Raw genomic sequence first — 17,834 nt, 5'->3', positions numbered from 1 at the left:
TCATCACTGCCATTAACCATTGAAAGGCCCACTTTTTCTCCACCAATGCCTTGATAGCAGAGTAGAGATTGCCGTCGAACATCTCCGGTACGATGGATATGATGGAGAAGCTCACACTTAACCTGAAGCTACTTTGATTCCTCGTGGTTATGGTTCTTAACGCCTCGATTGCCTCATTTTTGCGTCCTTTCACCAGGAGCCATCTCGGTGATTCGCGCACTTGGGCTGTATCCTTTTCTGAATTTTCTTTCAAGTTGTGCATTTGGGTTTCTTTCATTTCGATACCATGGAACACATGTAGACCCGTTATATTCTCTGCTAATGCATATGGAATAGATTGGGTTAAGAGTCTTAAGACTTAGGATCGTTATTCATATGGGTTTCTAAGAAGATAGAACTGATAGTCTATTTGATGGGGTTCTGTCTATTGTGATCAACTGGATGTGTAATCGGGTTACGGTTAAGGTTTCTGAGCTTGGATGAGAAAAATAGTTCTGGGTGTCAAGGGCAATTGAATAGGAACACGATTGTGAATGGTTCCAGGGAATTTAGATTTGTTGGGATACTTGAGATGATAAATTGGAGTTTCGGTGTGCAAAGGGAATTTAATGAGCAACAAGGTCGTAGGAATTGCAACAGAGATCGTGGGTGATAGCAGTCGTCGTCTCTGAGATATCGCTATTTGTGGGCATCAGTGTCGTGGTCTTCGTTCGTGATGAAGGAAGATTTGGCCCAACCTCACAGTTATGCGACACGTGACAGCTCGACACAAAAGTAAGCCTAAGGCGCAAGCACCAAGGGGAGAAACCAGCGGTTCGAACTCTCTACTAGGGGCCCGAGCTCACCTTTGCCCCAAACCAGAAAGTAATCCGAACTGGCCTGCCTTGTAATAGCTCGGGATACCCCTCGCCGAACTGGCCTGCCTTGTATCAGCTCGGGATGCACCTCGCCGAACTAGCCTGTCTTGTAACAGTTAGGGATGCACCTTGTTGAACTGACATGCCCTATACATACCTCCGAACTCAAGACTTCGCCCCGCTCACCACTCCACCACATCACTTTCAAGGCACCAAAACCAAACAAATCGTACTATGCTTGACACTGAGGAAGTCTTTACCCGAGGGTGCCGCACCTGACTGACTTGGGATCTGACGCCTAACTGCCGCACTCTAAACGGCCACCTGCCACCGCCTCCTGACACTGCCATCTCCAGTTGGAGAGACGGTTAGGTAGTGACGGTTCCGTCCCAATAGAAAGGACGACGGCCGAATTGACAGACGCAAGGGTAATCATACCCGACCTAACAAGGGCCTCGGAGCAAGTGCACGAAGTGATTATAAAAGCCCCCTGCCCCCAACAAACAAGGTATGTGAACTTTGCGCTATCTGGTCTACACTTCGCCTTTGAGAGATTACTGACTTGAGCTTCGGAGCTATCCCACCGGGTTCCCCTCGGAGTTCTCCCATCTTTCCCGTTTCAGGCTCCCCGATGCTCCAGCCCAGAGGCGAGTTCGTTGACAGCTAAGACCGGCCGGATTGCGCTCCATCAATTGGCGCCGTCTGTGGGAAAGCTTCCAAAAGCCTCCCTCTAAATCTCTTTTGCCTACCCTTATTTCAAAAACTCCAACACCCACTCCAACACCGAAATGGCCTCCTTCAGTAGTGTTGGACGTGGAACCGAAACAGCCACTACCGGAGAACAACTTCATGTTCCAGCAGTGTGCATTGGGCAGTTCACCATCCCCCTTTTAGTGGATGGGATCCCAAGTTAGAATGTGCCACAAGCGGTGGCACCTTTAAACACTCCCTCGCTGAACATTCCCCTTCCACCCCCCATCGAAACCAACTTCGCGGAACCAACTGCTGTCCCACTAGCAGCCCGCCAAAACCAGCTAGATGACCTCATGCAATGCATGCGGGCAATGCAGGCACAAATGCAACAATTCCAACAGCACCAACTCCAGCAACACTAGGTGTTGCACCACCTCTCCCAACACCATTATCAACAACAGTTCCTCAGCTACCCTTGAACCAACCACTGCTTCCACCCCGACACCCCGTTTCAAAGTTGGTCAAGGCCTCCTCTCAAAGTGGACGACCTCACCAAGGAGAGACTTCTCGACCACAAAACCCCCCTAATAGTTAGGCCTCATCCTCGGGCCGAAAGCAAAGAAAGATCACCCCCGCCTCGCAGCCCGCGGGTGGGTCAAGAACCTCGCCAACAAAGTAACCTTGGCCCTCCAAGCCCGAGTTCCCACTCACGGAGAACTGCTTCAGTGCCAACATTCCGGGCCCATCGAGCTCGGCAACACAGAGGCAAGCAGCGCCAGCACTAAGCCCACTCAAAGAAGGCGCCGACGAAGTCGCCGAACTACTACCTGCGTGCCACCCGAGCTTAGAGGCAAGGAAGAAACGAGCTCGGGCGAGGTAAAAACCATCCCCTTTCTCTCAGTTCCTTCCCCCCTTTCAGCAGAACTTTTGGCAGTTCCCTTGCCTAGAGATTTCAAACTCCCTTCTCTGGACAAGTATGATGGGTCCTTTGACCCCAACGACCACGTCGATGTGTTTCAGTCGCAAATGCACCTCGCTAGGGAAAGCGAGTCGTGCATGTGTGTGGCCTTCACCACCACCTTCAGAGGGGTGGTCCGCACCTGGTATCGGAACCTAGCTTCCGGGTCAATAAGAAGCTGGCCCCAGTTCGTGCAGATCTTCACTGCGCACTTTGTTACCAGCAAAAGGTGTCCCAGAACCGAGGAAAGTATCTTCGGGGTAATCCAAAGAGAGGGAGAACCCATCCGGAGCTACATCAAACAGTTCAATGAGGCATGTTTGTAGATCCCTCGGTTAGACCCCGTGGTACAGCTCGCCACGGCCAAAAGAGGGGTGACGCACAAAGAGTTCAAGTGGCACATGGTGGCCAGCCAGCCAGCAACTGTGGCCGACTTCCTTAAGCTCGCGGACAAGTTTATGAGAATAAAGGAAGAGATAAACCAGAGAAACGAAGGCGGGGTTGAAAAAAGAAAAAGAGAAGGCGAGCCCTCCAACCCCAGCGACGGAAGAGGCCAGAACCGAGAGGCGAAGCCAAGCCAGCCGTCCCGAGCTCCCTTAGCAGTTCAGACGGATTAGACGCCATTGAACGCAAGGCGGACCGAGATTCTGATGGCGATCAAGGACGCCCCTTACGTAAAGTGGCTACCTCGCCTGAAGAGCAACCCCAACGAGAGGAACAAAAATTTATATTGTAGTTTTCGTAAAGTTCACGGTCATAGCACCAAGCAATGTAATAATCTTCGCGACGAGATAGAAGGACTCATCCGTCGCGGGTACTTAAGAAAATTTGTACATTATGACAATAGTAATAAAGTAGGTCGGCAAGGGGAACATGGGAAGGATGTCCCCGAGCCGAGCAACAGACCGGCCGAAGCCTTGCAGCGACCTCCCCCAGAAGAAAGGCCAGTCTGGGGTACCATCCACGTGATAGTGGGCGGTTCGATGGTGGCAGGATGCTTCGGCGGCAGCAAGGACGTCAGTTCGCGAAGCAGCCTGAGAGGAGCAGAACCCTCCCAAGAGGCCGAAGAAGGAAGAACCGATCTTTTTTACAGAAGACGACGCGTGAGGTGTCCACTACCCCCATGACGACGCACTCGTCATAAAGCTAAGGATCAGTGACTTCGAAGTCCGGCGCGTACTGGTGGACTCAGGTAGTTCGGCGGACATCGTATTCAAATTAGCGTTCGACCAATTGCAATTGCAGAAAAGCGATTTGAAACCCGCTCACACTCCTCTGGTAGGCTTCACCGGAGAGGAAGTCAGGCCCTTGGGAAAAATAACAGTACCTATGGAAGTAGGCACATGACCGTGCGCGGTAAGACTCAACCACGATTTCCTGGTGGTCGCGACCCCCTCTCCATACAACGCCATAATAGGGCGACCAATTACGCATATTCTGCATGCGATGGTCTCCACCTATTACCTGGCAATGAAGTTCCCCACGGACTTCGGTGTGGGGGTAGCGCGGGGCGACCAACTTGAGTCCTGCAAGTGCTATGTTGCCGCCCTGAAGGGAAAAACCAAGGCAGCCGACGATCTCGAACTAGAGCGACCTGCAGAGCAGGGCGAGGAATGAGCTTCGCACACTGAGGAAGCAGTCGCAGTCCCAGCCTCGGCTACAGATCCGGCGCGAACACTATAGATCGGTGCCTCCGTCAACGAGCCTTTGCGAACTGAACTAGTGAATTTCTTACTCCAAAATTTAGATATTTTTGCATGGTCCGCGGCAGATATGCCCGGTATTGACCTTGGCCTTATAACTCACAAGCTTAACACTGACCTTGTAGTCAGACCCATTAGACAGAAGAAATGCAACTTAGCCCCGGAGCATTGGAGGGCGGTCGACGAATAAGTCGAAAAGCTCCTCACAGTGGACTTCATAAGGGAAGTTCATTACCCGAGCTGGGTAGCCAACCCAGTGCTGGTGAAAAAAGCCAACGGCAAGTGGCACATGTGCGTCGACTACACCGACCTGAACCGAGCTTGCCCAAAAGACTGCTTCCCCCTGCCCCGAATTGACCGCCTGGTGGACGCAACCTCGGGGCACTAGCTGCTAAGCTTCCTGGACGCCTACTCAGGCTACAACCAGATCAAGATGGACCAGTCCGACCAAGAAAAAACCAACTTCATTACCGACTTCGGCCTGTACTGTTACAAGGTCATGCCCTTCGGGCTAAAGAATGCTGGTGTGACCTTTCAAAGAGTTGTAAATAAACTTTTTCGGCCTTTGATTGGCATGAAAATCGAATGTTATGTAGACGACATGGTCGTCAAAACACAGTTTTCGCAAGAATTAATAAAAGACTTGGATTCTGTCTTCCAAATCCCGCGTCAATATAACATGAGACTAAACCCAAACAAGTGCGTCTTCGGTGTCACCTCGGGTAAGTTTCTAGGATACATTGTCTACCGGTGCGGTATTGAGGCCAACCCGGACAAAATAAAGGGCATCCTTGATATGAGACCACATCGGAAAGTAAAAGAAGTTCAAAGGCTAAACGGTCGCATAGCCGCTCTGAGCCGCTTCATGTCCAAGTCAGCAGACCATTGCCTGCCTTTCTTCAAGGCAATCAAAGGCAAAGGGTTCGAATGGACCCGAGATTGCTAGCTCACGTTCGATGAGCTAAAAACTTACCTCACCACCGTACCAACCATAGCCAAACCCAAGGAGGGCGAGGTCTTAGAACTGTACCTCTCGGAGAGCGACGAAGTGGTTAGTTTGGTATTAGTAAAACAAGTAGATCGGGTCCAGTGGCCCATCTATTATGTTAGTAAAATTCTGCAGGGAGTAGAAACAAGGTACCCGCAGATAGAAAAAATTGCCTACGCACTGGTGATATCAGCTCAGAAACTCCGCCCATACTTCCAAGCTCACACCGTCGTCGTCTTAACCGACAAACCCCTAAGACAAGTCTTGCTGAAGCCCGAGGTCTCCGGTAGGCTGACGAAGTGGGCCATCGAACTCAGCGAGTACGATCTCTAGTACAAACCACGGACCGCAATTAAGGCCTAAGCTTTGACAGATTTTATCGCCGAGTGCACTTTCAGCCACGAAGCCCTACAGGTTGAGCGCAAGGTCCCTAGTTCGGGCGAACCCGAAGCTCCCGAGCCAATAGAGTCTGAACCCCGTGAAGTAGCAGCCAGTGTAGCATCTCTCCTGGTCAGGCGAAATGCGAACTAGGATGAGGAGCCCTAGATCCTTCACGTGGATGGTTCCTCGAACAAGCAAGGCAGCGGGGCTGGAATAGTTTTATGTGGCCCGGGCGGCACAAAATTAGAATACGCACTACGCTTCGAGTTCGCGGCATCCAACAACGAGGCAGAGTACGAAGCACTGATAGCCGGGCTGAACCTAGCGCAAAAGGTAAAGGCAAAGCACTTAGTCATCTGCAGCGATTCCCAGCTCGTGGTCAACCAAGTTACGGGCGAGTATAAAGCATGCGAGCTCTCCATAATCGCATATTTGGCGAAAGTAAAAGAGGCCCTGCTCAACTTCCAATCACACTTCATCAGGCAAATCCCGAGGCCAGAGAACACTGAGGCCGACGCTCTGTCCTGGTTAGCCAACACAAGTCACAACAACATGAGAACCGTGTACATAGAGGATTTACCTCAGCCTAGTATTCTCGGGGGGGCAGAGGAGGTTGCTCCCGTCCTCGAAGCAGAGCCGAGCTGGATCGACCCACTCGCGAGCTTCTTGATAGACGAAACCCTCCCTGCAGAATGCAATGCGGCCAAGAGGGTGCAGCGCCAGGCAGCCAAATACGTCATAATAGACGAACGGTTATACCGACGGTCCTACACGCTCCCCTACTTGTGTTGCCTGCGACCTGCCGAAGCCGAGTTCGTACTCAGTGACACTCATGAAGGCCTGTGCGACGGACACTTGGGGGGCAGAGCACTCGCCCAAAAAGCACTTCGACAAGGATATTACTGGCCAACGATGAGGGCAGAAGCTGTCGAGTTCGTCAGAAAATGCAACAAGTGTCAGAAGCACGCCAATATCCACCATCAGCCTGCTTCCGACCTCAAATACCTTACCAGCCCGTGGCCCTTTGCACAATGGGGCATCGACCTCTTGGGGCCATTCCCGCCAGCAACAGGTGGAAGAAAATTCCTAGTTGTTGAAGTAGATTACTTCACGAAGTGGATAGAAGCCGAACCTCTGGCAACTGTTACGGCCCGAAACATATAAAACTTCTTTTGGAAGAACATAGTATGTCGTTTCGGGTTACCTCGGGTACTAACTTCCGACAATGGCAAGCAGTTCGAGGATATCAAGTTCCAAGAATGGTGCAAGGATATGGGGATTCGAAAAAACTTCACATCAGTCGCGCACCTGCAGGAAAATGGTCAGACGGAAGTAATGAACAGAGCTATCCTTCGTGGACTGAAAGCATGTCTAGATCGAGCTAAGGGGTTGTGGGCCGAAGAGCTACCAAGTGTCTTATGGGCTCACCGAACTACAAAAAAAACCGCCACGGGAGAAACCCCCTTCAACCTCACCTACGACACTGAAGTAGTGATCCCAGCAGAAATCGAAGTACCAACATTGCGACTAGAAACATACGACGATCGAACAAACGGAGAGGAGTTACGTACCAACCTTGACCTACTTGACGAGGTAAGGGACCTCGCACACATCCGGACAGCGGCCTACCAGCAGCAGGTAGCTCACTACTACAATGCCAGAGTAAAGCAACAAAGCTTCCGAGTCGATGACCTGGTCCTTCGTAAGATTATGGTGCCCGAACCCGGCATGGGCAAACTTGGACCAAACTGGGAAGGGCCCTACAAAGTAAAGAGAGCGCTCGGGGGGGCATACGAGCTCGAAACCTTAGAAGGCAAACAAGTACCTCGAGCGTGGAACATCATGAATTTAAGGCGATACTACCTATAAACCGCCAAGCAAAGTGGACAAAATCGCTATAAGGTCCTATGGGCCACGATGCAGAGCCAAGAGGAACCTCGGCGTAAACAAGCAAAGAAAAGTCAGGCATATTATCAGCTCGGCAAAGAACCAGTTCACTTCAAAAGCCTTAGCGGCAAAACATGTCGCGGAAGTATAATAACCCGGACAAGAAACAATGGCATATTATCAGTTCGACAAAGAATCAGTTCGGGAAAGGAACACTTGGGCAAAAAGATTATCTATTCCGTTGCAAGAAACATGAGTACATTGGCCATCAGAAGGCACTTCAAAAAAAAAATCTCTTTACATGCCCGGAGCTACTTCTTCGCCATCAAAAGGCACTTCAACAACACCGGAAGGCCTTGCATCTCCTTCAGAATCCGGCTCGCCATCGGCAGCATTGGCCATCTTTTGAGTTATACGCGAAGTGGATATGGCACAACATCGAGGTCGAGGTACGTGTTCCGGATCATCCACCGGCTCAGCTTGAACCCCCTTCTGTAAGAATCCACCATCAGATCGTCAAAACGCGGAGAGCCAGTATAGTCTTCAACAACCTTCTTCTTGGCGTCTTCAATGCCTTGGGAAAAAATCTGCGTTTTCTCCCTGATGTCCTCCTGAAGATATTCAACTTGATGTTGCAAGTCCAACTTCAAATCCGTCATGTGTTTGACGACTACCCCCATGGCCTCGACATCACGCTGAGACATCGCCTGCCTGGCCATGGTGACGCGAGCAGCTTCTTTGGCAGCATAAGCGGCCGCCTCAGCGGCACGGAAAGCCTCTTCAGCAGCATGGGCGGCAGCCTTAGCAGCTCGCGCCTGTCGCGAGCTCCTCTCCACTTTGGCTGCTAAGGCGTGAATTGAAGAATTCACCTACCAAAAGAAACAAGTAAGCAACAACAACAAAAGTGATAGAAAATGAAGGCAGACGAAATCTGACTTACCACCATAGCGTGTGTTACGGCGCGGCAGGCGACCTGATTCAAAGGAAGATCGGTCCACACCGTGATCTCCTTGGGGAAAGTAGCCTCCCTACTCTTCTGAAGAGCATAGTTTGACATCAACACGCTCCTAAACTCCCCTTGAGCTCCCGAACCCGAGGGCCTAGCTCGCGTATGAGCGGACCCAGAGTGAGCAGGAGCACTGGAGTATGCAGGAGCACCCGTATGAGTGGTCTCAGCGTAAGGCGCCCTAGTAGTTTCATACATTGGCGGAGTCACCTCGGGCTCCCTCAGCAGATCCTCCCGCGTGTGGCCTGGAACCTCCTCATCCGGGGGCAGCTCGGTACGAGTTCGCTTGGCAACCCGCTTCCTCCTCTTCATGCCCTGGAACAGACGCCCCCCACGACTTCTCTCCGCATCCATCACAACTGTAGAAACGAGTTCGACATCAGAAAAAATGAAGGAAAAAAGCAAGCAAGAAATCGCAGAACTAGAAACCTACTCGAACTCAGGCCGGCCGCAATAAGCTTGGCCTTCGTCAAGTACTCATGACGCGTTAAACCTTGCCATGTCCATTGCCGGAGGCCCTTCACCGTCTCTTTGTCGAGAGTGACACCAGAATCAGGAGCGGCCTCACCCCACCCGGTCTGAAAGTGCCATCCTTGCGCACTTCGCACGCCGAAGTAGTCCCGCTTCCATGCTGGGACCTTATTAGGAAGATCGTGCAGAAGCTTAAAGCCCGGGCGAGGAGAAAGGTAATACGCCCGTCTTCCCCCAGGAAGAGAACCTACTTGTCTCTTAAGCATCAAGATGGAGGAGAATATCTCCAAGTCTAAAGGGAAATTCTACTTGCAGAAAAGGGAGACTGCCCCCACTAGGTTCTAAATAGAGTTCGGGTGAAACTGGCCAATGGTAACGCCAAAGTGGTTTATGACTTCGACTAAAAGAGGGTGGAAAGGCAGTCGCAGCCCCACGGCGAGCTGCTCTCGAAAAATCACGATCTCGTCAGGACCGTGTTCCTAAGGAAAACTACCCGAGGGAATGAAATACGTATACCCCCCAGGCAGATTGTAAGACATGAGTATAGATTGGAGCCCCTCGGGCGTCATGGTTGAGGGACCAAACCTATCTAGCATCCAACCTTGGCGAGAGGTAGACGCCAAACTGCCCGAAGCGGCTCGGCCTACGGGTTCATAGTCATCCTCAAGTTCCACCTCGGGATCACTAAGGCAATTGGGGAATACGACTCGATTTGTAGAACCTACATCAGTCCTATTTGAAGAGTCGTTTGAGCTATCAAAGCTAGACATCGAGGAAAATAGGTAGATTCAGGAAGTTACTCACCGGAAGAAAGTTTTGAAGTCTCCGGAGATGGGAACAAGCCAAAAAACCTTGGAGGCTAAGTAACCAGCCTAGACGCGAGCTGAAAAAACTTGGACGTGAGCTGAAAAACTTGGACGCGAGCTGAAAAGTTGGACGCGAGCTCAATAGGCAAACCACAGAAGTGACAAAATCGACTGGGGTCCCCCACTATTTATAGTTACAGTAACCAAGAACCGACCGTGTAGATCAAAGACGATCCGACGGCCCACATTCGCGCTGACCGCACGTCCCCTGAGGTCGAGATGTGATTGGCGCACGTCTTTCCGAAAAGAGCGAAACGTCAACGCACGTCTTTTGAAACCGATGTCGCACCAGCGCACGTCTTTCTGAAACTGATCATGCCGCATGTCTCCCTGCAACTGACAAAAACCGTCAGCGCACGTCCCTTCAAAACGGCAGTGGCGCGCTTTTTTCAAATTTAAATGACCTGCTGTCACGTCCCAGCGGCACGAATTTTTGAAATTTAAACGCGCTGTCACGACCGTCAACATTTATGAGCAGTAGGCACGTTTCCCGCTTTCTCGGAACCGAAGAACCCTGGCACAAAAGCAACTCGCGCAGTCAAGATTCGAAGAACAGGACAAATCCACCTACCACCTCGCAAAACTCCCTGCACCAAGGCAAGACCCTTGGCGCGAGGAGTGGGGGGCAATTGATGAAGGAAGATTTGGCCCGACCTCACAGTTATGCGACACGCGGTAAAAGCAATAGCTCGGCACAAAAGCAAGCCTAAGGCGCAAGCACCAAGGGGAGAAACCAGCGATCCGAACTCCCTACTAGAGGCCCGAACTCACCTTTGCCCCAAACCAGAAAGTAATCCGAACTGGCCTGCCTTGTAACAGCTCGGGATACCCCTCCCCGAACTAGCCTGCCTTGTAACAGCTCGGGATGCACCTCGCCTAACTGGTCTGTCTTGTAACAGTTCGGGATGCACCTCGCCGAACTGACCTGCCCCATACATACCTCCAAACTCAAGACTTCGCCTCGCTCACCACTCCACTACATCACCTTCAGGGCACCAAAACCAAACAAATTGTACTATGCCTGACACTGAGGAAGTCTTTACCCGAGGGCACCGCACCTAACTGACTTGGGATCTGACGCCTGACGGCCGCACTCTAAACGGCCACCTGCCACCGCCTCCTGACACCGCCATCTCTAGTTGGAGAGACAGTTAAGCAGTGACGGTTCCGTCCCAACAGAAAGGATGATGACCGAATTGACAGACGCATGGGTAATCATACCCAACCTGACAAGGGCCTCGGAGCAAGTGCGCGAAGTGATTATAAAAGCCCCTGCCCCCAACAAACAAGGTATGTGAACTTTGCGCTATCTGGTCTACACTTCGCCTTTGAGAGATTACTAACTTGAGCTTCGGAGCTGTCCCACCGAGTTCCCCTTGGAGTTCTCCCATCTTTCCCGTTTCAGTCTCCCCGACGCTCCAGCCCAGAGACAAATTCGTTGACAGCTAAGACCGGCTGGATTGCGCTACATCAGTTCGTGTCTTTATAGTTGGGAGAGCTTTGAGGAGAGGTTCACTAGACAAAACTTGGTTGAGAGGGCCAACAATGGAATTAACAGCATGTCGCATGATGATCTGCAGAGGCTTCCTTGCTTTGATTTCAGAGCAGGAGAGAAGGGGAGTAGATTGTGTTGTTTCTTGGAGAATTTCAAGCTAGGTGACAAGTGTAAACTACTTCATTGCAGGTACAGCTTCCATGCTAACTGTGTGAATTCATGGTTATTGAAGACACCCGTTTGTCCAATCTGTCGAATCAGTGCTGAAACCCGAAAGGCCGGTATGGTTATGGGCGAGGAAAGTAGTCACTCAATTGAGGTTCCAAGTGAATTCATGGAGACACGACCAGTTGAGGTTGGATCTCGATTGAGCTCCAATCCACCCACTTTGCAAGCTTCAGCTTCGGAATTTGAACACACATACAGGTAAAAATTAAGTTTTGATTTATTCCTCTTTCTGGGTGAATTTTGAATATATCCAGGTTCTTCTTCAGCCTCCCCTCATTGCAGCTTTTCACCAACAAAACCACCCCTTACTCGTATACCCATCTCAGACAGATCTGCATGCAATGCCCATGTACCACTTTGAATTAATATTTCACCATTAAAGGCCGCTTCTTAATTAATTATTATTGATTTTTCACAACTTATCATTGCCCCATAGTGGGATGGAAATATCATTATTCCATCAGCAGATTCAACACTCTCAGGGCCAAAACAGAAAAAGAAGAAGGGAAGGAAAAACAATTAGTTACTGATCCCCTACCGCTGTCGTTCAGGGGGTTGCCGCTGCCGCAATGAAGGGTCCTCCAGTGAACCAGCGACAATGAAGAGAGAGAACGAGTGAACCGAACAAGGACAATGAAGAGAGAGAACGAGTGAACCGAACAAGGGGTTTCACAAGTTCTGTTGAAGAAGCAAAGAAGGGTCCTCCGGTCTATGGGCTTCCATTTTCGGGTTTCTTAGGCCCAATGCGCATATAGTTCCGAGAGAGGGGTTTCATAGGGGGTTGCCGCTGTCGCAATGAAGGGTCCTCCGGTGAACCAATGGCAATGAAAAGAGAGAACAAGTGAACCGAAGAGGGGTTTCACGAGCTCTGTTGAAGAAGAAAAGAGGTGTCCTCCGATCTGTGGGCTTTCGTTTTCTGGTTTCCTAGGCCCACTGCACATACAATCCGAGAGAGGGGTTCATAAGGGGTTGCCACCGCCGCCCCTATTTGGTTCACTCTGATTTTTTAACAGATCACTCCATTGTTGAAAAGAAAGAGGATGAAGGGTGTGACGTTTCATTCGTTGGTTGTTATAAATAACAGGGGTAAAATAGTTTTTTCGTCTTTTTATTAATGGAAACTAACGGTAAGGAAAGTATTAATCAATTGTCAGAAGGTAATGTTAAGAGTAAGGGTACACTTAATCAAACAGTAGAGGTTGTTTATCGTAACAGCAGGATCGGAAAGGATGAGGGTAAACATAGGAAGGCTCGTAGCTCTCGTTATACTGGTCAACATGTTCATGGCGACGTGCATTTCAGTATCCCGCTCTTTCCGACCTCTATTACACTCCTCTTATCCCTTTAAAACTCCTAAACGTCTCCCCAAATCACATCCTTGTCCCCTTTGGTCGTCTTCTTTCTTATTTTGCCTTCACAAACTCCATAAATCAACCTCTATCACCTCCGATTTTTGTTGTTCTTCTTCTCAGTCAATGGGGTCCGAAGCTAAATTAGTGCCATCGGAAGATAAGCTCGAAGAGAACCCTCTCCTGCAGGACTTCGTTTTCCCTCCCTACCATGTTGTCGAGGCGAAGCATGTTCGACCTGGGATCAGAGCTTTGTTAGCGAAACTCGTAAGGATTCTTTTCTTTTCATTTTCTTTATTGTGATTTTTTTTTTTACCTTTTTATTTGGGATTTAATGATTGAACGATGTATTTATAGGAGAAAGATTTGATTGAATTAGAAGAGACGCTGGAACCAACTTGGCCGAAATTAGTCGAGCCATTGGAGAAGATCATTGATCGCCTCCAAGTGGTTTGGGGAATAGTGAATCATCTCAAGTCTGTCAAGGATTCTCCTGAACTACGCTCTGCCATCGAAGAAGTTCAGGTTTGGCTTGTTCTTTGTGGAGTATTGAGAACGATATTTTTCCCCTATGGAACTGGTGATTTTACTTGCCATTTTGTTGATTGCCATATTGTTTGGTGTGACATTCCACAGTTTCTTCCACCTTGTTGTTGATGGTGTTTAACTTTATTTTGCAGCCGGAGAAGGTTAAATTTCAACTTAGACTGGGACAGAGTAAACCCATTTATAATGCATTTAAGGCTATCCGAGAATCCTCACAGTGGGAGGCAATGACTGATGCTCGTAAGCGTATAGTGGAGGGTAACCATCTTGTTTTTTCTGCATCTTTATGGTATTGACAGTAGTATTTGATATGCTTGGAATCGCTATTGTTTAATTTTAATACGTTTGGAGGACTGTTTAATTATGTCAAGTCGACAAATTATGTTTCTCAAAGTGATTTGGCATTCACCATTTCTAGTCTTCAAAATTTGTTAAGTTAATTGAATTTCTAATATTTGTGAGGATTGGAACTGAGATATGTAGCAATGTACTGCTATGCATGCATGCATGCATTATGGCTTTCAGAGTAAAGTCAATGAAGAGAAAATCATGTGGTTCTAATTATTAGTGATTTAGTGGTCATATTGATGTGGGGCTGTTTGCCAAGATCAATTTTTTGCATTATGTAGTAAAGATTTGTACTGAGAAAGCAACTGATATAATTATTACAAGGTAAAAATTAGTGGCTTTCGGAATAAGGTAGAAGAAGATGCTAGTCATTGTGTCTATACCATGAAAATTTGAACAGTATAAACATTGCTCACCAAAATGAGTATATTAGCTTGAAAAGAAGATAAGTATGTAGGTATGGAGGTAAATGAACCTACTAACAAAAGGAGCTACAAAGCTGTCCAAGATCCTTAGACAGTTTTTTATCAAAAAAAAAAAAAAGATCCTTAGACAGATCCTATACAAAATATCAAAAAGAATCCCTCAGCTTACCAGAGATAACCCCTAGAAAAGATCATTTATTGAAACAATGAATGACCTTTGTTCAAACCCTCTGAGGGGTGTGGTTCCTTGGTTGACCACTCTTATGTCTGCTTTGTGGCTGCTTTAGATGTTGGTATCTCCTGCTAGTGGTATGAACTGGGAGATATTTTGATATTTCATCCTGCCTTATTCTTCAGCTGCAATAGTCTACAGGCACTAGAGTAGGAAATGGGTGAGACTTCGTACCAGTGGTATAATGTGCAACAGTTAGAACTTGCGAAGTCATAGTGGGACTGGAAAAGGAGAACACCATCTCTTATGTGGCTCTGCTCCTTTTACTAGTTCATGTACTAGCAGGTGCCATAAATCTGTTAAACGTCGCTATACACTTGACTACAATCTCTCTCGTGCATCTGCAAGGATTATCAGTTATGACACTGACACTAGTTGGAACCATAAACTTATTGACATGCTGTTGTTGATCCAAATGTGGTCAACATAATATAAGCTTTTTATTACCTGTTCAGATAGATTTGTCCCCTTCATTGCTAGCATGTTAATAGGGTCTTCCCTCAATTCTTTTAAATAGTAGATAACTATTTTAGGAATGATTTATTTGTTTTGATCTTTTAACTAAATACTGTTCACTTCTGTTGTTGCAGCCCAGATAAAGGAGGCAGTTCTTAATGGTGTGTCTCTAGAAGATGCTGACAGAGACCATTTTAACAAAATTGAGCAGGTCTGTTCCAGTTGTAGGCTATTTGTCCACTTTTATCTTTCAAACCTACATTATTGTGCAGTGGAATTACTAATATCAAGGATTTGTTCTTTGTTTTGTTTTAAGTTCAGCAAAGAGATTTTAATGGAAATATTGATCACATTCTGGCCACATGTATTCTTCAATTGGTAGATGGCTAAATCGAAAGTTTAATCACTCTAACTATAAAGCTTTATTTCATAGTACTTTGTATGTTAATATGATTCACTAATTGGATCAATATGCTATTTGATGTAGGGAAGAAGTATAACACAACGTGATACACCAGGGGTAATTTAAAATGGTAACTTGACAAAATCTGAATAGGAAACGACAGAAATTGGAATATTGTTTGTTCACTTTGCAAATGGGCAGAGGAGTCAATTTACTATTTTCATACAGTGTGATCTATCCCGAGCTGTATGGGTAAGCTTCATAAGGCTGTTTAGCAGGATTCGAGTGATCCCAGCAGATCTATCTATGCTTTTGTCTTCTTGGCAGTTCAAAGGTTTTAGTGTGAGGGGAAGAATCCTATGGAAAGTAAATCCCATTTGCTGTGGAAGGAGATAAACAAGAGGATCTGTGAACAAAAGGGGAGTGGAGTGGAAGTTGGGATTGGAAGAACCAAGAAATTTCTTAGATGTTGTGTATTGACTTTTTAAGGCTGTGTTTGGTTTGTAGGATCAGGATGGGAATATTCCCTTTTTCCTTTATTTGTTTTGAGGGAAATAGGGGTATGGGATGGGGAAAATGTGGGGTGCAGGATCCCAAAATTGAGTAACCAGGACCGCACCAAAATAGTGTGACCATAGTGAGAAAACTTTGTTGAGAAAAAATTTTGGGTCTTGTTAGTGACCTCCATTTCCTTTTGTTTTCATTTTTTCTCATGTCTACCCATTGGTGAAATCCGGTTGACTGGTGTTCATGCTGTTCTTTGTTGTTGATGTGTGTGGGGTCAAGGTTTAAAATGTCGATGTCGGTGGAAATGTCGGTCATCCAAATATAAGAAACATGTCGGAAATGTCGGAAATATCATATGGATTGTAAAAGTTATAGACATGGTGGAAACATTTTAAAATATGCAAAATATAGAAAGATATTTTATGAAATGATAAAAGAAGCATAGGCACACCCTTTTAAATTATTATCTTGTTGCAAATCATTAAACAAAGCTAAGAAACTAAGGTTATAGACAAAAGAATACGTTCTGAAGTTGCCCTGTAAACTTTAAGATTCAGAGCTTCATGACAAAATGAGTTAAAGCAAAATTTTAACTCATAGAAAATGTAAATGGTTGTAATAGATCAACCAATTAATCTATTACACAAACAAAAAACTAATATTTAACTTCATGTTTGAAATGAATAGTGAGCTAGCTCAAAGTGGTAATCATGTAAGTTAGGCAGACAATAAAATTGTTACTTAACATATTTACAATATTTTACCAACTTATGTTATAATACTATCTCTTGGGCTCCACATAGTATTGCTAGTGTTCACTGGGAAATATGTTGATTCCAGTAAAATTTCATGTCACTACCCATGAATGTGAAATATGTTGTGGAAACTATCTGTGGTACTCCACATAGTGTTGGTAGTGTTCATTGGGGAAGTGTCGATTCCTGTAAAATTGTGTCGCTACCCATGGAAATGGAAATATGTCGTGGAAATATTAGGGAAATTAGGGACATATTTTAAACCATGTGTGGGATTCCCATCTGTAAAACTAATAAAATGCACATTGGGCTCCTAGATCTGACATTTTTATCCCATTTTTGTGTAGATTGAAGCCATTTACTTTGTTTTCATTTCGTTTTAGCTATTTAATGATGTTGGTAACATGTTAGGCTAGGATGATCCAAAGATTTGGGGGAGGGTTCAAGTTTATATTGTTTCATTGTCGTTTGACAGTATAATGGAATTACTTCTTTTTTGCTTTCTTATATTACTATATTTCATTTGATAAAGTGTGTAGGTAGGGTGGTAAGGCAATAAGAGATGGTCTCCTTGGAAGGTAGCGGATGACCTAATAAGGTCTGTGTGGGTGAAGGATGTCAGGGAAGTCTTGAGGAGAAGGGAATTGTAGTGTAGTAGAAGGGAAGGAGTTACAAGGTCGGCGATGGTGAGTCATCGTTCCAGGGTGAACTATTTGGATAGGAACTTGGTGGTGAACTCTCCCCACGAATCCAGGCTTCTGGGGGTCATGTTGACGAATCATGAGTAGGTTGGCTCGATGAGTGATTTTGAAAACTCTCGCACCTTGAGATCCCCGTCTAGGGTGAAGGGTCCCAATGCGTCTTCGAATTTACTAACGTACTCTTGAGGGCTGCCTCTCTGCCCTTCATATAGGGGTCACTGTTGGGGTGGTATGTATCCAGTTGGGTAAGGCTTGTGGAGGATCTGGTTTGAATAAGGCTTCTGAAGGAGGGTGACGGCTTGGGTTTTGTTTTGGATAGCTTCTATGAGGTTCTGGACATACTCCTGCAGTTCTATGCAACTTATAGGTGCTTTAGAAGGGGTAGCATTTTCAGTCATGACTAGTGGGGTAGGGGTGGAAGAGCCGGAGGTATGGGGTGCTCGGGTGGTGTTTCATGTGGGTAGGGCTGGCTCGTGAGTATTTTGTTGATGAAGGTCATGGGGTTCTGGTACAGTGGTCCCAGGATGGATAGAGGGCTAAGTGGATGGTTTGGATGGGGTGAAAAGGAGGGTTCTTCGG

General features: G+C 47.1%; 2 protein-coding genes across 11 annotated transcripts in view; one reads left to right on the top strand and one right to left on the bottom strand.

Moving 5' to 3' along the window:
* Positions 1-7,691: 7,691 nt before the first annotated feature.
* Positions 7,692-8,979, bottom strand: LOC148850759 (uncharacterized). The gene is made up of 2 exons (XM_088944092.1): positions 8,408-8,979; positions 7,692-8,336 (listed from the first exon to the last, which is right to left on the bottom strand). The coding sequence occupies exons 1-2, from the start codon at positions 8,825-8,827 to the stop codon at positions 7,878-7,880; spliced, it is 879 nt and encodes a 292-aa protein (XP_088800218.1). The 5' UTR covers positions 8,828-8,979; the 3' UTR covers positions 7,692-7,877.
* A 2,123-nt stretch (positions 8,980-11,102) lies between these two features.
* LOC148850758 (organellar oligopeptidase A, chloroplastic/mitochondrial-like) overlaps positions 11,103-17,834 on the top strand; it is a 34,327-nt gene continuing 27,595 nt past the window's right edge. For 2 of the 10 annotated variants that reach the window (XM_088944087.1, XM_088944083.1), the window contains exons 1-5: positions 11,328-11,731; positions 12,085-13,149; positions 13,240-13,407; positions 13,563-13,668; positions 15,024-15,100. In XM_088944087.1, coding sequence (XP_088800213.1) covers positions 12,763-13,149; positions 13,240-13,407; positions 13,563-13,668; positions 15,024-15,100 — 738 coding nt within the window. In that variant the 5' untranslated portion in view covers positions 11,328-11,731; positions 12,085-12,762. Of the gene's footprint in view, positions 11,732-12,084; positions 13,150-13,239; positions 13,463-13,562; positions 13,687-15,023; positions 15,101-17,834 lie in introns of those variants that run through there. The other 8 variants (XM_088944090.1, XM_088944085.1, XM_088944086.1 and 5 more) reach the window with 8 other exon arrangements.

The sequence above is a fragment of the Nelumbo lutea genome, chromosome 5 (assembly GCF_056320005.1).
Source record: "Nelumbo lutea isolate HS-2025 chromosome 5, American lotus-T2T, whole genome shotgun sequence".
NCBI lineage: Eukaryota > Viridiplantae > Streptophyta > Magnoliopsida > Proteales > Nelumbonaceae > Nelumbo > Nelumbo lutea.
This window is presented reverse-complemented; position numbering and strand designations above follow the sequence as displayed.